General features: G+C 29.6%; 4 protein-coding genes across 4 annotated transcripts; 1 reads left to right on the top strand and 3 right to left on the bottom strand.

Annotated features, from left to right (window-relative positions):
* Positions 1–503: 503 nt before the first annotated feature.
* On the bottom strand, positions 504–3,514 carry kin17 (kin17 DNA and RNA binding protein). The gene is made up of 2 exons (XM_089225153.1): positions 2,872–3,514; positions 504–1,379 (listed from the first exon to the last, which is right to left on the bottom strand). The coding sequence occupies exons 1-2, from the start codon at positions 3,251–3,253 to the stop codon at positions 586–588; spliced, it is 1,176 nt and encodes a 391-aa protein (XP_089081279.1). The 5' UTR covers positions 3,254–3,514; the 3' UTR covers positions 504–585.
* Positions 3,515–3,646: 132 nt separating this feature from the next.
* LOC107172712 (uncharacterized) lies at positions 3,647–5,933 on the top strand. Its single transcript, XM_089225154.1, has 2 exons — positions 3,647–3,985; positions 5,430–5,933. The coding sequence occupies exons 1-2, from the start codon at positions 3,794–3,796 to the stop codon at positions 5,541–5,543; spliced, it is 306 nt and encodes a 101-aa protein (XP_089081280.1). The 5' UTR covers positions 3,647–3,793; the 3' UTR covers positions 5,544–5,933.
* On the bottom strand, positions 4,401–8,688 carry LOC107163050 (phosphatidate cytidylyltransferase, mitochondrial). The gene has a single exon (XM_015510274.2). The coding sequence runs from the start codon at positions 8,597–8,599 to the stop codon at positions 7,649–7,651; it is 951 nt and encodes a 316-aa protein (XP_015365760.1). The 5' UTR covers positions 8,600–8,688; the 3' UTR covers positions 4,401–7,648.
* Positions 4,401–8,892, bottom strand: LOC107163051 (uncharacterized). Its single transcript, XM_015510276.2, has 2 exons — positions 8,685–8,892; positions 4,401–5,340 (listed from the first exon to the last, which is right to left on the bottom strand). The coding sequence occupies exon 2, from the start codon at positions 4,972–4,974 to the stop codon at positions 4,546–4,548; it is 429 nt and encodes a 142-aa protein (XP_015365762.1). The 5' UTR covers positions 4,975–5,340; positions 8,685–8,892; the 3' UTR covers positions 4,401–4,545.
* Between the last annotated feature and the right edge of the window lie 7,694 nt (positions 8,893–16,586).

Below are 16,586 nucleotides of genomic sequence, written 5' to 3'. Positions count from 1 at the left end.
TGTAATTTGGAGAGTGGAAAGTAATAATGTTTCAACTATTTATTAATGAAAATTATTTTATCATTACTATCGTACAATTATTTTTGAATTAAAAACTTTTTTTAAACTGTAATATATTACTATCTTACTCTTGTAGTCAGTATACCCATGTAGAAACGAAGTAAAATCTATTATTCCCAAAATACAAGAAAATTATTGTCACTGAATTAAAGAACGTAGAAAAGCCACTATGAGTCTATTGTTAATAGCTTCAACAGGTGCTGCAAACGTAGTTATAACAATTAATGGTAAAAAAATCTGATGTTGGTTATTCAGCACATAAAATACCTTAATGAGCCTCTTAAGAAATCTTAATGGGCTACCTTAATACCCAAATGTAGCAATTGCTGAACATTGTTTTTGAACCTGTACATGGGTTTAGTTGATTATAAAAGGTATTCTTTCAGTTTGTTTGAATGTTTGATGCATTTTTATTTTTTAATATTTAAATAAAGTACTTGGTATTTTAGTCTCATCATATTTATTTTCTTTAAATGTACACATTATTTACAATTAATTTGTTGTATTACTAAACACTAAAAATTACTATTCTGCTATATGCTGTTTACACAGATCTTCTAACGGTAAACGTGTTAATATTTTACCAGTAGCTGGTCCACTTTTGAGTTTGACATCAGCACAAAAATTATCTGCATCTATTTTTATAAGTTCTGCTTCTCGTCCAACATGCATACCATTCACCACTATTACTCTACCTCCAACATTTGGTATTACAGTTTCAACATGATTTTGATCCAATTTTAATTTTACTCTTGGTTCAAATAATTTTACCATGCAACCATATTTGTCCATTACTTTGATAACGACACCTTTTTTACCTAAATATTCTAGACCTAAGGTTTTAGTGGTCACTTTTACAACAATATTTTCTAATAGCCAATAATCTTTTCTCATGTAATTCTTTTTCTTTGTCTCTTCTTGTATAATTTCTTCAAGAGCAGATATTTTTCGTTTCTCAGATTTACGACTGCTTGATTTAGATATCATAGACATGCGGTCAGAACCGGCTTTGCTCAATATATTTTTAATTGAAGCAACAGATGGTTTTTTAAAAGCATCAATTTTTAAATTCAAAGATAATTTTGCATCTTCTTCCCTGATAAGTTCTTTTGTGTTGTCATCATTTAATGGTTTTTCGGTAGACTCTTTTTTTTGGCCTTCTCGGATTTGACGTTGTAAAAAATCTGTTTCACGTTCTTTATCATCTTTTTCTGCTTTTTCTTTTCTTCTCATTTTTTCTTCGAGTTCGATTGTCGCTGGATCACGGTCAATATATGTTATAAACCAGCCTTCATCTGTCTCATCAACCACGCACTTACCTGAAAATAAATTAGAAAACAATTGACATATGTAAATAATAAATTTATTATAATAAATAATTGAAAAATAACAAAATTCAAATAAAAACGTTTTTATTTTATGTGTATTGTAACCTAACTTAAATATTTTTCCTTAAAATGTATCAAACATGAATGCCTTATAAACAAATAACAGCTTAAGAATATAGTATAGGAACTAATTTAAAATGTATTTGTAACATATAATGTTAATTTCAATGCAATTGATACCTATTTAATTTTTATTTTGATATAATTGCTCATTTACTCAAAAATATTCGAAACTGAAAAATAATTAATTTATGTTTTAAGATAATAAATTAAAATAAAATAGTCATTACCTATAGAGCATGTTATTTTAATTAATGTTTACTGAGGGGAACTTCGGTAAAAAATTTTTACTAGAGGAATATAGGTATAGGTAAAACCAACCCAAACGCTGCCAACATTTTTTTTCTACTGGGGGGCAATGGTGCCGAACCTAATTTAGGGGGTGGGTAGTAGGTACCCTCTAACATTGGTGGTGTACATGTATAAAAAATTCTACAACTTTATAATTAAGATATGATGGAGCAGTCGACATAATATTACAGAGGGTCCTAGGGTGTAAAAAGCAAATAACTATATTTTAATATTATGATAAATTACCAATATTATACCTAATTAATTTCTAAACTTACAACAGCAGCTACAGCTAGTTCACGGTATTTTACGTAAACGATACAGAGTTTAACATAATATACACGAATATACGATACCTTGTTAGTATTAAACTATTGGTGTTATCCGAGATAATATATTTTTGTTACAAGGATAATATAATTTTATATAAATTTAGATATCAATTTAGATTTATTTGATAGGTAGTTTGGCAGAAGAAAAAGTGGACTGTCTGATGTTAATATCATGTGAAAATTATATTGACATTGACTCTGAATCAGTTATTAATATTTTTACATCATACAGTACAGTGCTAAAAAAAATATTATGTTAATAGGTAATAATATATATAATAAAATATTAAATAATGCAATAACACAATAAATAATATAATTTTTTTGTAAAAATAATATTTTGTAGTTTTAAAAATCGCTAGTGTCTAGGGGGTGTGGGGGGCTCTGCCCCTACGTCTTATTTTTCATACTGTGAAGAAGTAGGTGGATGGGTATAAATTAATGTCCATTGCCACACCTAAAAAAAATAGTTCGGCGCCACTGCTGAGGGGGGGGGGGGGGAGGATACTAGTACCACATAACTACATAAGTTAAATGTTAAAACAAGTACCGAGTACTGAACACATGTAGGTACTAAAATGAATTATTACCACACAAATTCATATGAACAATAATAATAATTTAAAGAATAAAGAGAGAGAGAAAACAATTTAAAATTAAAACTATTCAAGATTTATAGATACTTTTAAGAAAGTAAATACAGATCATTACGTACTTTATATTTATGTATGATTAAGTACCTGTTTTCCCTAGCCATTTGACAAATCCAGTTAGAGTTGTCCATTGAGTGGCATTCATGTGCAGATGGGTTCGATCTGAAATGTATTCCTGGTAAACTTTGTTCGCTTTCACTCTTTTGGTACCAAACTGCCGTTTCAACAGGAATAAAAATCCCTTGGAGAATTCATAACTGAATTCACTCAGGTAACGTCCCGCATTGTCTGCAAACAATAACAGTTGCCGTTGATGCGATTCGGACATTGTGTGACATTTGAATCCATTTTCGTCGCGACACTGTTTGTTGCACATCTGACAAAACCATCTCAGCTTTTGTAATCCTTTTGACTTGATCTTGTTCGCTATATACTTTGGGGTTCCTGGCTCTGCTCGACCTTTACCCATTGTTGATTCGCACTTCACATAGGCTATTTAGTATTCACGCGTCGGACTTAGAAGAAGCAGTTAATGCTATCTATAAGCGCGTTTTCGCGGAGGTACCAATAGCAAACAGTTTATTAAAACCCGTTTTGGCGATAATTTTATGTCCAAACTGTTTAAGGCTCATTTACATGGCAGTAAAATTGGCAGTTATCTGCAGTAAACCTTGATAGTCGCAGTCACGACAGTGACAGTCACTGGCAAGGAACTGTCATGGTGTAAATTATTTGGTAGTAACTGTCATGACACTATGATAGTACTGTCACACTATCTGCTGAGCTCATAGACATAATAAGATCTTATTATGTCTATGGCTGAGCTAGATAGTTGGCATTACTATCGCGCTTGCATCACAGCACCTATCGTAGACTGTTATCGTGGAAACACTGTTCATTTAAACTGTCATAGTGTTATCTATTGTGTTATCATAGTGATAGCACGTGTCTACTAGAGTGTAATCGGTTAATTTTAAATTTTAAATATCATAAATTATAGTGAATAGTCATGTCCTCTAAGCTATTTGACATTATAGAATCTCTTAAAAGCTATGAAGAACATCCATGTTTGTGGAATAAGACCATACCAGATTTTCATAACCGATTAAAAAGAGATGCAGCCGAAGAACAATTGTTACCCATATCAGGTCTTGTCTTGCCAACATCAAAGAACTTCGTGCGAAAATTAGGAGTATTCGTGGTACGTACAACCGGGAAGTTGCGAAAATAAACAAATCTATGAGAACAGGATCTGGGACAAGTGATATATATAAGCCTAAATTACAATGGTTCTCATATGCCGACAGTTTTTTAAGAAAAAATGTTGATCTAAATATGCAGACTGAATCAAACTTGATGAGTTGATTATTTTATTAATTTGATTTGTGTACTTCATAGATAGGGAGAGTATTGTACTTTGGTCTTATAATTAATATCAGACAAAAAATTAGTATTAAGGTCTGAAAAAATTACATTCTTTCCAAAGTGGTATGAATGTACCTTGGACAAAATCATTAATTCTTAGATTTAAAAAATTGAAAATAGGTTTAAAAATTTGTATCATCTACCTAAGTTTAAGTGATTATATATTATCTATAATATACAAACTGGATTGGTTAGGTAATTCATAATATGTTTATTTTATTACATTATTCAAATACTTATACATTAATTATATTGATTAGGTATTAATACTATTATTTATTATATTAATTATATTAACTATACATTAATGATTATTCAACTTAAACTAATAATACTTTATTGAATCATATTGTACTGCCAGGGAACAGCCCCATCTCCCATAAAAAAATCAGCAAGTCCATCTCGCTTAAGACGAGCTCCTTGAATAAAGTTTCTCTCTTGTGTGGCGCATAATGGTAATAAGTTCTCAGAACTTTGACCAGTTCTCCAATTTCCAGAAATGATACATTGATTTTCATGATCTTCTACATCAACTGTTATGCAAGGTTCACAATTGTTCTTTCTAATCCAATTATGCAATGCACATGCAGCTTTTATAAGTGTTATTGTGGTGTGTGGTGCAAGAATTTTGGGTCTTCTGAAAACCCGAAAACGACTTGAGAGTATCCCAAATGCATTTTCAACTATACGTCTGGCACGAGATAATCTGTAGTTGAACACTTTTTCTTTGACTGGTTGTTGAAATTTACGAGGATACGGTTTCATCAGATAGGTTTTTAGTTGAAATGTAATAGTTATATTTTAGTTCATCACCTAATATCACACTTTCAGGAGGAATTTCTAATTTACTATTTTCAATTGCTTTCATTAAATTTGATTTGGCGAAAATCCATCCATCTGATTGGTTCCCGTAGCTGCCAATATCAACACATGTAAAATTGTAGTTACCATCAACCAAAGCTAGTAATACAATACTAAAATACCCATATAATTATAATATTGTGAGTGAGTATTTGGTGGACATTGAATCACTATATGCTTCCCGTCTAGTGCTCCTATGCATGATGGGAAATTCCATTTGATATCAAATTCGTTTGAAATATTTTTCCACTCATTTTGGTTTTTTTGTATCTTTAAAATTAAATAAGAATATAACTATAGTTAAAAATGAATATGTAAATTTTGCAGATATTATACAATAATTAATATTATTTTTACAGATGGCAGAAGTAGAATGTATAAATAAAACCTCAAATTCGAATAATGAAAAAGAACATGAAGAACATATCACTTCAACACCTGTCAATATTCGAAAGGATCAAAAAACTTTTTAAAATCTAATAAAAAAAAAAAAATAGATACTTCTTTAAACGACGCAGTTAAAGCACTCAGAGAAGTTTCATCATCACACACATAAAATAATAAGTTTGGTATGTTTGGACAACTGATTGGTCTTCAGTTGTCCAAACTTCCGTTAGAAGAGGCTCTTGTCTTACAACAAGAAATACAATTAAAAATTAACGAAGCACGTATTCGTAGTGTTCGTAATTTATCTAGTTCACCTCTCTCAACTTCTGTAGATTGCTTACCAAATACAGTAGAAGCCGCTTATTAGAAACACGGATTATTGATACAATCGCGTTATTGAAACTAAATATACCGGGACGGATTGCCCGTATATTAGAACATTTAAAATAAATCGGATTATTGAAACAGTACATCAGTTATTTGAAACAATTAGACGAAGGTCAGTTGACATATACACCGGTTATCCGTCTACCTGAACACACATACGCACTCAAAAATGACAAAGCTAAAGGGGCAAAAACGAGCAAAGAGCGACTCACAATTATGTGTTGTGTCACCAAGAACGGGGAAAAACGAAAATTGATGGTAATAGGTAAGAGTCAGAACCCACGCTGTTTTAAGGGAGTGAAAACATTACCAGTCGATCTCTCGGATGAAGTTTATGGCGATTGGGTTGATGTGGACTCACACCTCGATGTGGCAGAGATTCAAACAGAAGAAGAGATTTGTAATGCGGTAATGAATCCTCAAACAATTGAACGGGCCAATACTGATGATGAAGAAAAAAACAGCGAGGCACCCTTGGCACCGCCATCAAACAAGGAAATTGTAGAAGCTTTAAGTATCCTTAGGAGAGCTGTTCAGCACCAGGCGGATGAAATAGGTTTTGAGCAGCATTATTCATATGAAAATATGGTTATGGAGTTACTTGACGCAAAAAAACAAACTTCGATCGATAAATATTTTAAATAATATAGTAAGATAAATATTTTAAATATGTAATATAGTAATTAGTAAGGTAAATATTTTTAATGTCGGAGGACAGAGATTGGATGTCGAAAATATTTAAAAAACTTTGGTGGTTCAAATGGTTCAATGCAATAAATTTACAGGTTATTTAGGGATTAAATCACCTGACTATCAATATACGTATAATCAATACACCTACCAATCATTTACTATCTCATATTTATATACCTAGTATTAATTTTTTATCACACAGCTTAAATAAAATTTAACGAAATATTTATACTAATTTATTGTAAATATGTTTTTTTATTTATAGAAAAAATTGCATATTATAATATATTTTTTGCATATTTTCAAATTTTGATGCATATATCATAATTTTTCCTTGCATATTTGCATGCATTGCAGCAAGTTCCTTAATGAGAGTGTTGGAAATTCCTAAGGCACATCTTTTTCCTATCCATTTTCTTACCCATTCTCTTTTTCTACTTTTAGTTTTTTGTTTTTGTTTCAAAACAATCATCTCACCAATGACTCTAATCATTGCACTTACCACTGGTTCGGACATTATTCATTTAGATGGTTATTTAAATATTAAATAACGAATAATAATTAATTAAAACAAAATCAAATTAAGTTTAAAAACTTCAAGATGTAAGCACTTAAATCAAACAAACAATTCAATAGTTATACGAAAATCATCCACTGTGATGTGGCTATCACTATCACCATAGCGTCAATGTGTATACGGTATATTATGTGCACTAAGTCTTGTTTAAGGGACCATTAGCTAATGGTTGTTTGCACAACCTAGCAAAAGTTCATATAACATATAAGATAAAAAAATTGTTATATTTATAATTAAATTAGGTAGATAGGTAGTTCAGTTTTTGAAGTTATAAATGTATAACAAATAATGCATATTATTGTTTTGTAATTTGTCATACCTACTTAATATTATTGTCAAAAAAATAAAATTATCTTTTTTAAACCATTGTTATATGTATGAATGCAATGAAAAACATTTTGATAATTAAAAAATAATTATAAGCGTATAATTTTTTTTTATATCAATAATATAAAGTTTAATTTCACTAACCTAATACAAATACAATTATATAACAACATAACAATACTATTTTCATAAAAGTAATCTAATCAGTTAAAATAACATAGATTTAACCATTTTATTTAATTTGCTATAGCTATAGATGACAGATTTTAGTAATCCTGCTGTTGGTATTCCTTTTATACTTTGCATAAGACTTGAATAAAATACTATTCTACTAATACCATTGCGCACAATTTTACTGACATCATCTTGTTTTGCTAATTCTTCTAAAATTCTGTCATTATTCAATTTGTTCTTATAAGATCTGAATAAAATATTCTTTAAATTTTGTGGTAACCTTTGTAAATGATACAATTTGCTCTCCAAACTCTTGTCTTGTTCTACAAATGAATTTATGGATAGCCTATCGTTCATTGATTTAAAAACTGGTGTATATAATGCCCTGAATTTTTCTATTTGAGGTTGTACTATGTTTGCCACTTTGTTCTTGTCCTCACCAATAATCATACGGAAATCTCCCCGATATGATAGACCCGCAATGGCAGTATATAAGTCTACTTCTGAAAATTTTTCAGGTAACTGAAGTAGTGCAGCATGCACAGCACTTCTTAGATTATGAATGACCAAATCACTAAATCCTTCATCACGTAACATTAACACAGGCTTGTGAAGCCGACCAGCTATGTATAGTGTGTACCATGACTGTAAATCTTGACGAAAATCTATCAAATCTATAATGCCATATTTGAACATTAAATTACCTACTGTGATATGTGTATTGAAATACACATTAGCACCAAATGAAGTTTGAACGGTTGATAAGACCGATGGTCCTAAGTAACGAATCGAAGAATAATGATCTGGATTAATTGTTAAATTATCTCGATGAAAGTCGTGAGTATTGTTTACAACAAATATTAGGTCTACCATTGCACGATCCGTACGACCAGCCTGTTGAAATACACCAGATCCATAAGCAAAGCAGTACACCAAGTGTTTAGTAGGAAATTTAGTGAGAATCCGATTTAAATCCACCAACATAGTTACATAAATTGTTTAAAATTGTGTACAGTAATAATATTTACATTATAAATTAATAAAATACAGTAAAATAATTAATATTTACATTTTTACGAAGATTTCTAAAGATATCTATAGTGCCGAACGTCTTAATATTTTTTTAAAGAACTCAAGTCTGATGATTACAACAATTACGTACTGAAGAGTGAAGTTTCGAACACCTCACAAGTCACAAGTAATTCATCTTTTAAGATTAATATTAATAATATTATTGTAATTTTGATTTATGACTTATCAATTAGCATCACCCTTGTATTTACTATTTTGTAATGTTATCTTTTATTCAAATGAATAACAGATAACATTATCTATAGCCGTACCACACGTCGTCTTACCACACGAACATGGTATGATAGATAATATTATCTATGCACGGTATAGAGGATAACTTTTATACCAGAACCACATAAAGAAATATCTAATAAAGCTACCATCTGCTCATTGATTAAATATACTATATTTAATGGTGACGTATCACCTATAATAATATCATTTTCATGAACATATATACTGTATATATATACATACATACATATATAATATCATTATATTATACCACGGTTATCTACACCGTTATATATCAGCACCACGGACTAAGATATAATGGACTGGCATCGAGTGCAATATATCTGTGAGCCGAAAATGTATCGCGACGCGGGAGTGCGGGGGGAATTTGAGTCCGAATGATTTTAGCGCTATCTACACGCCCATTATATTGATAAAATTAATCTCAAAATAATTATAAATTTGAAATTACAAATATTTACAATACAATGGAAAATGGAACTACAAAGTACTAACAGGCTAAAGCTAAAAGCACTAAAACATTGCATCAAAAGAATAACCAATTTTACGCTGCTGGCTGCTCGCGGCCTATTTGTAGAATATTACCACTAGATGGCGTTCTAATCATTCGGACTTTTGTATGATGGCGGAGAGGTGAAGAGAACATAACATTTGATGCTCGGTCCCTCCTACTTACTCCCCCAGACTATTCGATGCCAGTCCATTATATCTTAGTCCGTGATCCGCACAGATATATACATAGAGTATAGACCTTATATAGTATAAGGTCTATGGATATATATAATAAATTATTATTATTATAGTTTATTATATATATCTGTGTATATCTGTGACTTACATAGAATGTATAAACAATATAACAATTTGTTGATTATTTGTTACAAATTAATAATGTGTTTTACATACTTATATGCTTATAAACTTAAAACCTACCTAACCTAACCTATATATATTATATAGGTGAGTAAGTTGGTTACTTACCTGCCCGTGTCACAAAAAAATTCTTATTTTACATGAATAATAGATAACTACAGTGGCGCAACTAGGATCAATTTAGGATGAGGGGGGGGGGGGGGTTATGAACCCCTTGGTTGCGCCACTGGATAAGTAGGTACAACGTTAAGGGCCAGTTGTAGTAGTTGTACCGTCTTCGGTTAAACTCCGATTATGCTTAATCAGCTGATAACAGATATTTAACCGTGCAAATTTGGCCGATTAAACTCCGGTTAACTTAAATCAGAGATGGTACAACTAGCCCTAAGTACAAACACAATATGAGTTACCTAATAATAATACATTTCTAAACTTATGAAAACTTTGAAACTAATGAAAGTTTATAGTTTCTTTCAGTAGTCACTTGTGAAATCTGAAAATGTATCGTTATTATGTCTCGTAATCGTACTGAATGAACTTTTTAATTCTATAATATCACCTCATATCAAGTTATCTCGTTGATAGGTATATTAATATAAACTATAACTTATAAATTATTTACATTTTGAATCGTTGACCAAAAAAATATATTTACGTAGAGTGGTCCACCGCGTTTTCCCGATAATTCGTTAAGCTAAAAGAGAAAAACGGGAAGTCACGCTAGTCACGGTGCGGTAGTTTCACGCCCTGTATTTTATAGGAATATATTAGTGAGGAGGTACGCATAGGCACAACTAACTGGTGGTGGTTAGGGGTGAGTAGTGCCCTAAAATATTGTATTAGCATCCTCAAGCAACTTGATTAATTATGTACTTTGAGTTTTGACCATTCGATTTTTATAGTGCGAGTGTGTGCGACGAATAAAAATATGAATACGGAATTGCATGGCAAAAAAACGATTTTCAAATGTATACCTACCTAAATTACCCACAAATATAACTATAACAAATAAAAACAATATAATAGGCAATAAATTAATAAATTGTAATCGAAGACAAGTAAAATTTCTTTAATAATATCAAATACGTGTTAGATAGATAATTATTATTCATCTTCAATCATTAATTTTTATCATTCAGAATATCGTAAATAAAAGGATAAATGGTCATTTGTATCGTAACCTTAGTATAATATAGTTTTAGCGACCCAAAGTTTTAGTTCTAGTTATGCCTTATGTTTATGCAAAGTAGTGAATTTTAGTGATCCTCATTCCTCGCTATCCTAGTGAAAACGGATTCTGTAATGTAAACATCTATAGCCATTTAGACGAGCATATTTTGTTTTTAACATGGGTTATGGGTTAACCTACCTATTATTAATACGTTTAATCCTTGTTTATACCAATATGCCTATTTATACATTATAATTATACACTAATACACATAATAATAATATATATTATTCTAATTAAGTTTCTAATCACCTAAATATTATAATATTGTAGATTTAACGACTTAAGTTATTTGACGTTTGCAAAAATAAAATGTTATTATAAATTTATATAAATTCCATTAATGTACGTTCCGGAACGAATAATCTAAAGTTTATTTATGTGTTGTTCCGCATGATTGCGTTATAGAATTATTAACAACGTTCTGGAACAATCGGTTATATTGTTCCGTTACGGGTACATGCTTATAGTTAGGTACTTATATTTAGTGTAAAGGCCGTGTAAGTATATTATTAATCCTTATTCTTCATTATTTTCTTGTTTAGTTCTGTTATGGTATTTTAGATTGGAACAATACTAAATTACTATACCGTCAATCGTTGTTAGTCATCAATACATTATTACAATAACATATTTATATATCTACTTATATAACCTACTTTATATATTTGTATACTAAAATTAGTCGAATGAACCATACATATTATATTCGATCTTATTAATATTTACAGTTTCCAAACATTTTTTTGTACCCGAGAGAACAAATTAGAAATCACAAGTGTTAAATAATAAAAGTATTTTCAGTATATCCCATGTAATTACAGGACAAAAGTAATATCAATTAAAACATTGCATATAAGTTTTATAAAAACTAATTTTTTTTTGTTGTGAAATAATAGCTTATCGCAATATTGTTTTTGAATCTTTAAACACAAGTAATAGGTACATAATAATGTAATCTAACAAAAACTGTCTAGTTTAGTGACATGTCGGTGTGTGGCCTGCATAATATAACCTTTTAAAATCGATGAATTTAAAATATTTTCTTGCGAAAAAAAAACTTAAAAATAAATTTATTCAAAAAATTATATTGTCATTTAATTATTTTAATATTTTAAATACCTACCTAAGATTATTAATTAAATATAGGTACAGGGTAGTTAAGATGAAATTCGTTAGTAGATTTAGTCGATTTGGAATTTGATTAGAAATCATAAAATATTATATGATTGTAACATGAAAGATAACCAATAAAAACCTAACTTAACCTGATTTAAGATCAAGGTAAATGTTTATGGTCATGATTTTATAGTAAAATTCGTATTCTGAATTCGTATAATTCGTACCTATGATGCATAGTTTTATTTGATTATTCAACAACTATAATTGTAATAAATAAATACCAAATGTATGTTTTTTTTATTACCTATTTGTCTAACTTGTTTTGTTAGTATTTATTTAAGAGTAAGTATATGACGTATTGTATCGGAATTAAAATTCGAGGATGAATATCAAAATTAATTACATCTACTATATTAGGTATTCGATAATATCATGATGGCGGGTTAATACACTGAACTCTAAAGGGTCATATTTTTATATAATTTAATATATATTTGTGATCAAATAAAACTAATTTCAATTTTTGAAATATGTATATAATAATAACACATACAGGTGGCTTTTTGTGATGTTTACAGATAAAGAATATAGACCATTGACTATAGATTTTGCCATATTGGTGTAAATGCTATAGAACTGATTTTAAAATATACTGTATTTATAAAATCAATGCTACTAGCCATTATTACTAAGTAGTAAAAACTTCTGTAGTAGTGACTAGTTGATACCTATTATCATTGAGCATATTGATATTTGTTTGTTTTTTATCCAAAATCAAATACAGATGAATTATATATATATGTATAGGTAGGGATCTACCTACGTATTTCTTTCCAGATCCGATGCAGTATTAATCTGCATGTGTCTGCAGGCATTGAAAAAGTGGTAATGTTGTCGAATGGTATTTTCTAAGTATCCAGATAAGAGACCATACACAAAATGCAATCAACACTGATACATTTCTCGTAAAAAAATTTACTAGCGCAACGTACGCTGTAATAGTAGATTTCTTATTTTATATTTATTTTGAACGATATTTTACGAGTGTAAATATAACCCGAAGCACGTTTCGCGCAGACCTGACCTACGATCAGTTTTTAATTTTTTATTTTATTGTGTTTTCCGCACTTGGTTTTAATATATACTTACAGCCAACAGTTATGTACGGAACGTGCCATTGGGTGCTTATACGCACACCGGAGCTGTTCACGTGGAAAAGTCTACACTACTCGTATTTGCGAGTGAACAATTTTTTTGTTTTAACAAAACCCTGCGCGATCGCATAAATTCCAGCCAACCTTGTTAACATTATTTTATATTGGTCGAAGTTTACTGCAAATTATTTGTAACTGTAAATAACATATGTATTTATAACAGGTACCTATGTAAAATTGAAATACTGCAGGGACTAGGATAAAATAATTTTTTTTCAATAGAAATCTATTCTTCATTAATATAATGTTATACACTAAAATATTGTTAGAAAATAGTTAAATCGAAACTTTATAAGTTATCGGATTTCCGTGTGCAGATCAAAATTTTAACACGTAATTTGTGTTGAAAGCATATACAAAATTAATATCAAACAAAAAATGAACGAAATGATTGCTGGGGCTGCATGGAGAATGTAGAATACTAGAAAACTATATATGGTAATTCATTAGGTAAGTATAATCAAATGCATTTTATTACTGCAATGTTCAAGAATGCCTACAGTGCTTTTTTTGTTTTATAACTTGCACTGCGCAGTATAGCGTATGACGAACTCATGCAGTGTTAATGCGTCTTAAGTACCCATCGAGAATTGGATTAAATGAACAACTTCTGGTTTATTATTCTATTGTTCTGAATTCCATATAAAAAACTATAATTATTGAATAGGCATGTATAAGTAATACATATTATAACATGTACAAATGTATATGTACTGAATTAAGTATTAACTGCATATGGCTGCAACAGTTATATTATATACCTATAATGTATTTAACATAACAAAAAGGACAAGTTGTAATTTTAAATATCTATAAATTAGTAATCATTCTAAGACGGACATCAAACAGTATTTATATGATCTGTATTACAATGATTATAATTCTCAAATTTAAGGTTAAATCACATATTATATTATGATATTGTTCAATGCTATATATATTTCCATAGGAATTAGAATGTTGTACAAAATAAAATCGGTATCGTGCATTCATCCCGCCCTACAATTCTGTTTATAATGTTCTTAATATTATGTACGAATGAATATGAAAGAGTTGGATGCAATTATTATTTCCAAAAATATAAGAGCAACGGGGGCACCCATGGAAATCCACAGGGACCCAGTAACACGACTCTGCAGTGGTTCAGTTTTCAAAAGAATAATACTGTATAGGTACATTGTACATGAAATATATATACATATTTTTTTTAAACATTTTTATGCTACCGAACGAAAGGGTTTTTGGTGCCTTTTATGTCGACACACAATACACCTTTCATATTTCAAGTCTTTTTCAATAATACATCTGAAACTAGATATTGTTACTGTTGGACTGCGGTGAAAACACCTAACATTATTGTTATTATCCGAAACCATCTGCCATAAAAAAAAACTATTTTACATGATTTTCCAATGATTGTTCGAATTGTCCATTTCCAAACGAAAATATATATAATTTGAAATAAAAACGGATTCGTGACTACAATAAGTATGTAATTAATAATTATAAAGTATAAGAACTCTGAACAATACTTATTTGACGAACATGCATTTATACAAGCAAAATGTTATCACACAAAACTTTTCAAATTGTCTGATAATAGTATTTAATACAGTGTTATACTATAAACTGCACAAAAATAATATTATGAATCTCTTATTTCAACTAAAATAGTTTGATTTTTTTTTTTAAACTTATGGTCAAAACCGCCAATATAATTGTTTAATCATAAGACAATTACTTTACTCTTTTATCCAAATGTGTACGTATGATAAACTTATGATAGTTGACCACACATTGTTTCATGACTTTAACATGACGATGTTGTATTGCCCTATATAGTAGTACCTACCTACATATAGTTGTTATTTGCCAATATAATAAAAAATATCAAGTACAAACTTTGTAAGAAATTAAGAAATATTTATTATTTTTTTTTTCTTTGTTGAGATTTTTTAACATTTAAATTATTACATACATTTATTAGATTCTGAGCGGAGCGAGAAATGTATTGGTTTTACAGTGATGTTTATTTCTTTTTTATTCTGTAAACACTTTATTTCTTCCTCTAAACTTGCTCAAAAGTATCTGCAAGTGTATACGAATGTATACTTATACTAGCGTGTATATTATGCATATTAAAAATAGATAGACCAGATATGTAGAACCCTATGCACCCCATCAAATAATATGTTTGACACGTACCGGACGTACCTAGATAAACGACATGCATCATATTCAGTCATTTCGAGGTGGGTAAACATAATATTATGCGTTTTATAAAATAAATAAACACACTTTGTTTTCAATTTCAGAAATATATTTCTTTTGTATTTTATTGTTCATCAACAATAACTGATTTCCATCTAAATTTTTTTAGTGTGAAATGTTCTCAGGTTGACTCAACAAATGGCAGGTATGTTGAAAATAAACAAATAAAAAATAGTGAAGAAGTGTTGTTTAGGTAGGATAATCGTATCACAACCTTACATTATCTTAGCTAAGAAATCGATGTTTCTTTTGAAATAAAAACCCACATTTAATCGTTTACCATCAGTATAGGACATAGGTACTATGTACTCCGATTGACAGCAAGGTGCTTCTGGTCCAACTGTATTTCTATCGACGAAAAGGGGTGAAATATCATTGTTTATGGTGTGTCACTTGAAATAACACGATAAAAATGACAACTTCCCAATATATCGACGTCTGTAATGTAACAAAACTTTTTTTAAGGTAAATTAATTCTATAGACATATTTTTTTCATCTCGTGTTTTATACTTCGTGAATTGATTACAATCATAAATGTATAATGTCATCCAAGTTACAAGGTATTAGGATGATACTAAATTTAAATAATTAATTTCACATTTATAACAACATATTAGATAATCTAATAATGAAATAAGTTCTCATATATTAATACCATAATATATTCAAGTAGATATTTGCGTATCTATACCTACCTAGTAAAAATATTTCTTAATTTCTCGTTTCTAACAATTACTATTAAAAAACTAGAGATTTCTTAAATTTTCTAGTTGGATATAGGTAGGTATATACGTATATATTATAGGGATATACGTATTGGTATTTTATGTCAACTAATGAGTAATAATGAAATACGGCAAGTTAGGTTAGTTTGTCTGCAGATAATATTGCCAATTTTATATATTTTAAGATAATAACCCTGCAATTGAG

The sequence above is a fragment of the Diuraphis noxia genome, unplaced genomic scaffold, assembly GCF_037042655.1.
Source record: "Diuraphis noxia isolate RWA-SAM2 unplaced genomic scaffold, SU_Dnox_SAM2 contig0004, whole genome shotgun sequence".
Taxonomy (NCBI): domain Eukaryota; kingdom Metazoa; phylum Arthropoda; class Insecta; order Hemiptera; family Aphididae; genus Diuraphis; species Diuraphis noxia.
This window is presented reverse-complemented; position numbering and strand designations above follow the sequence as displayed.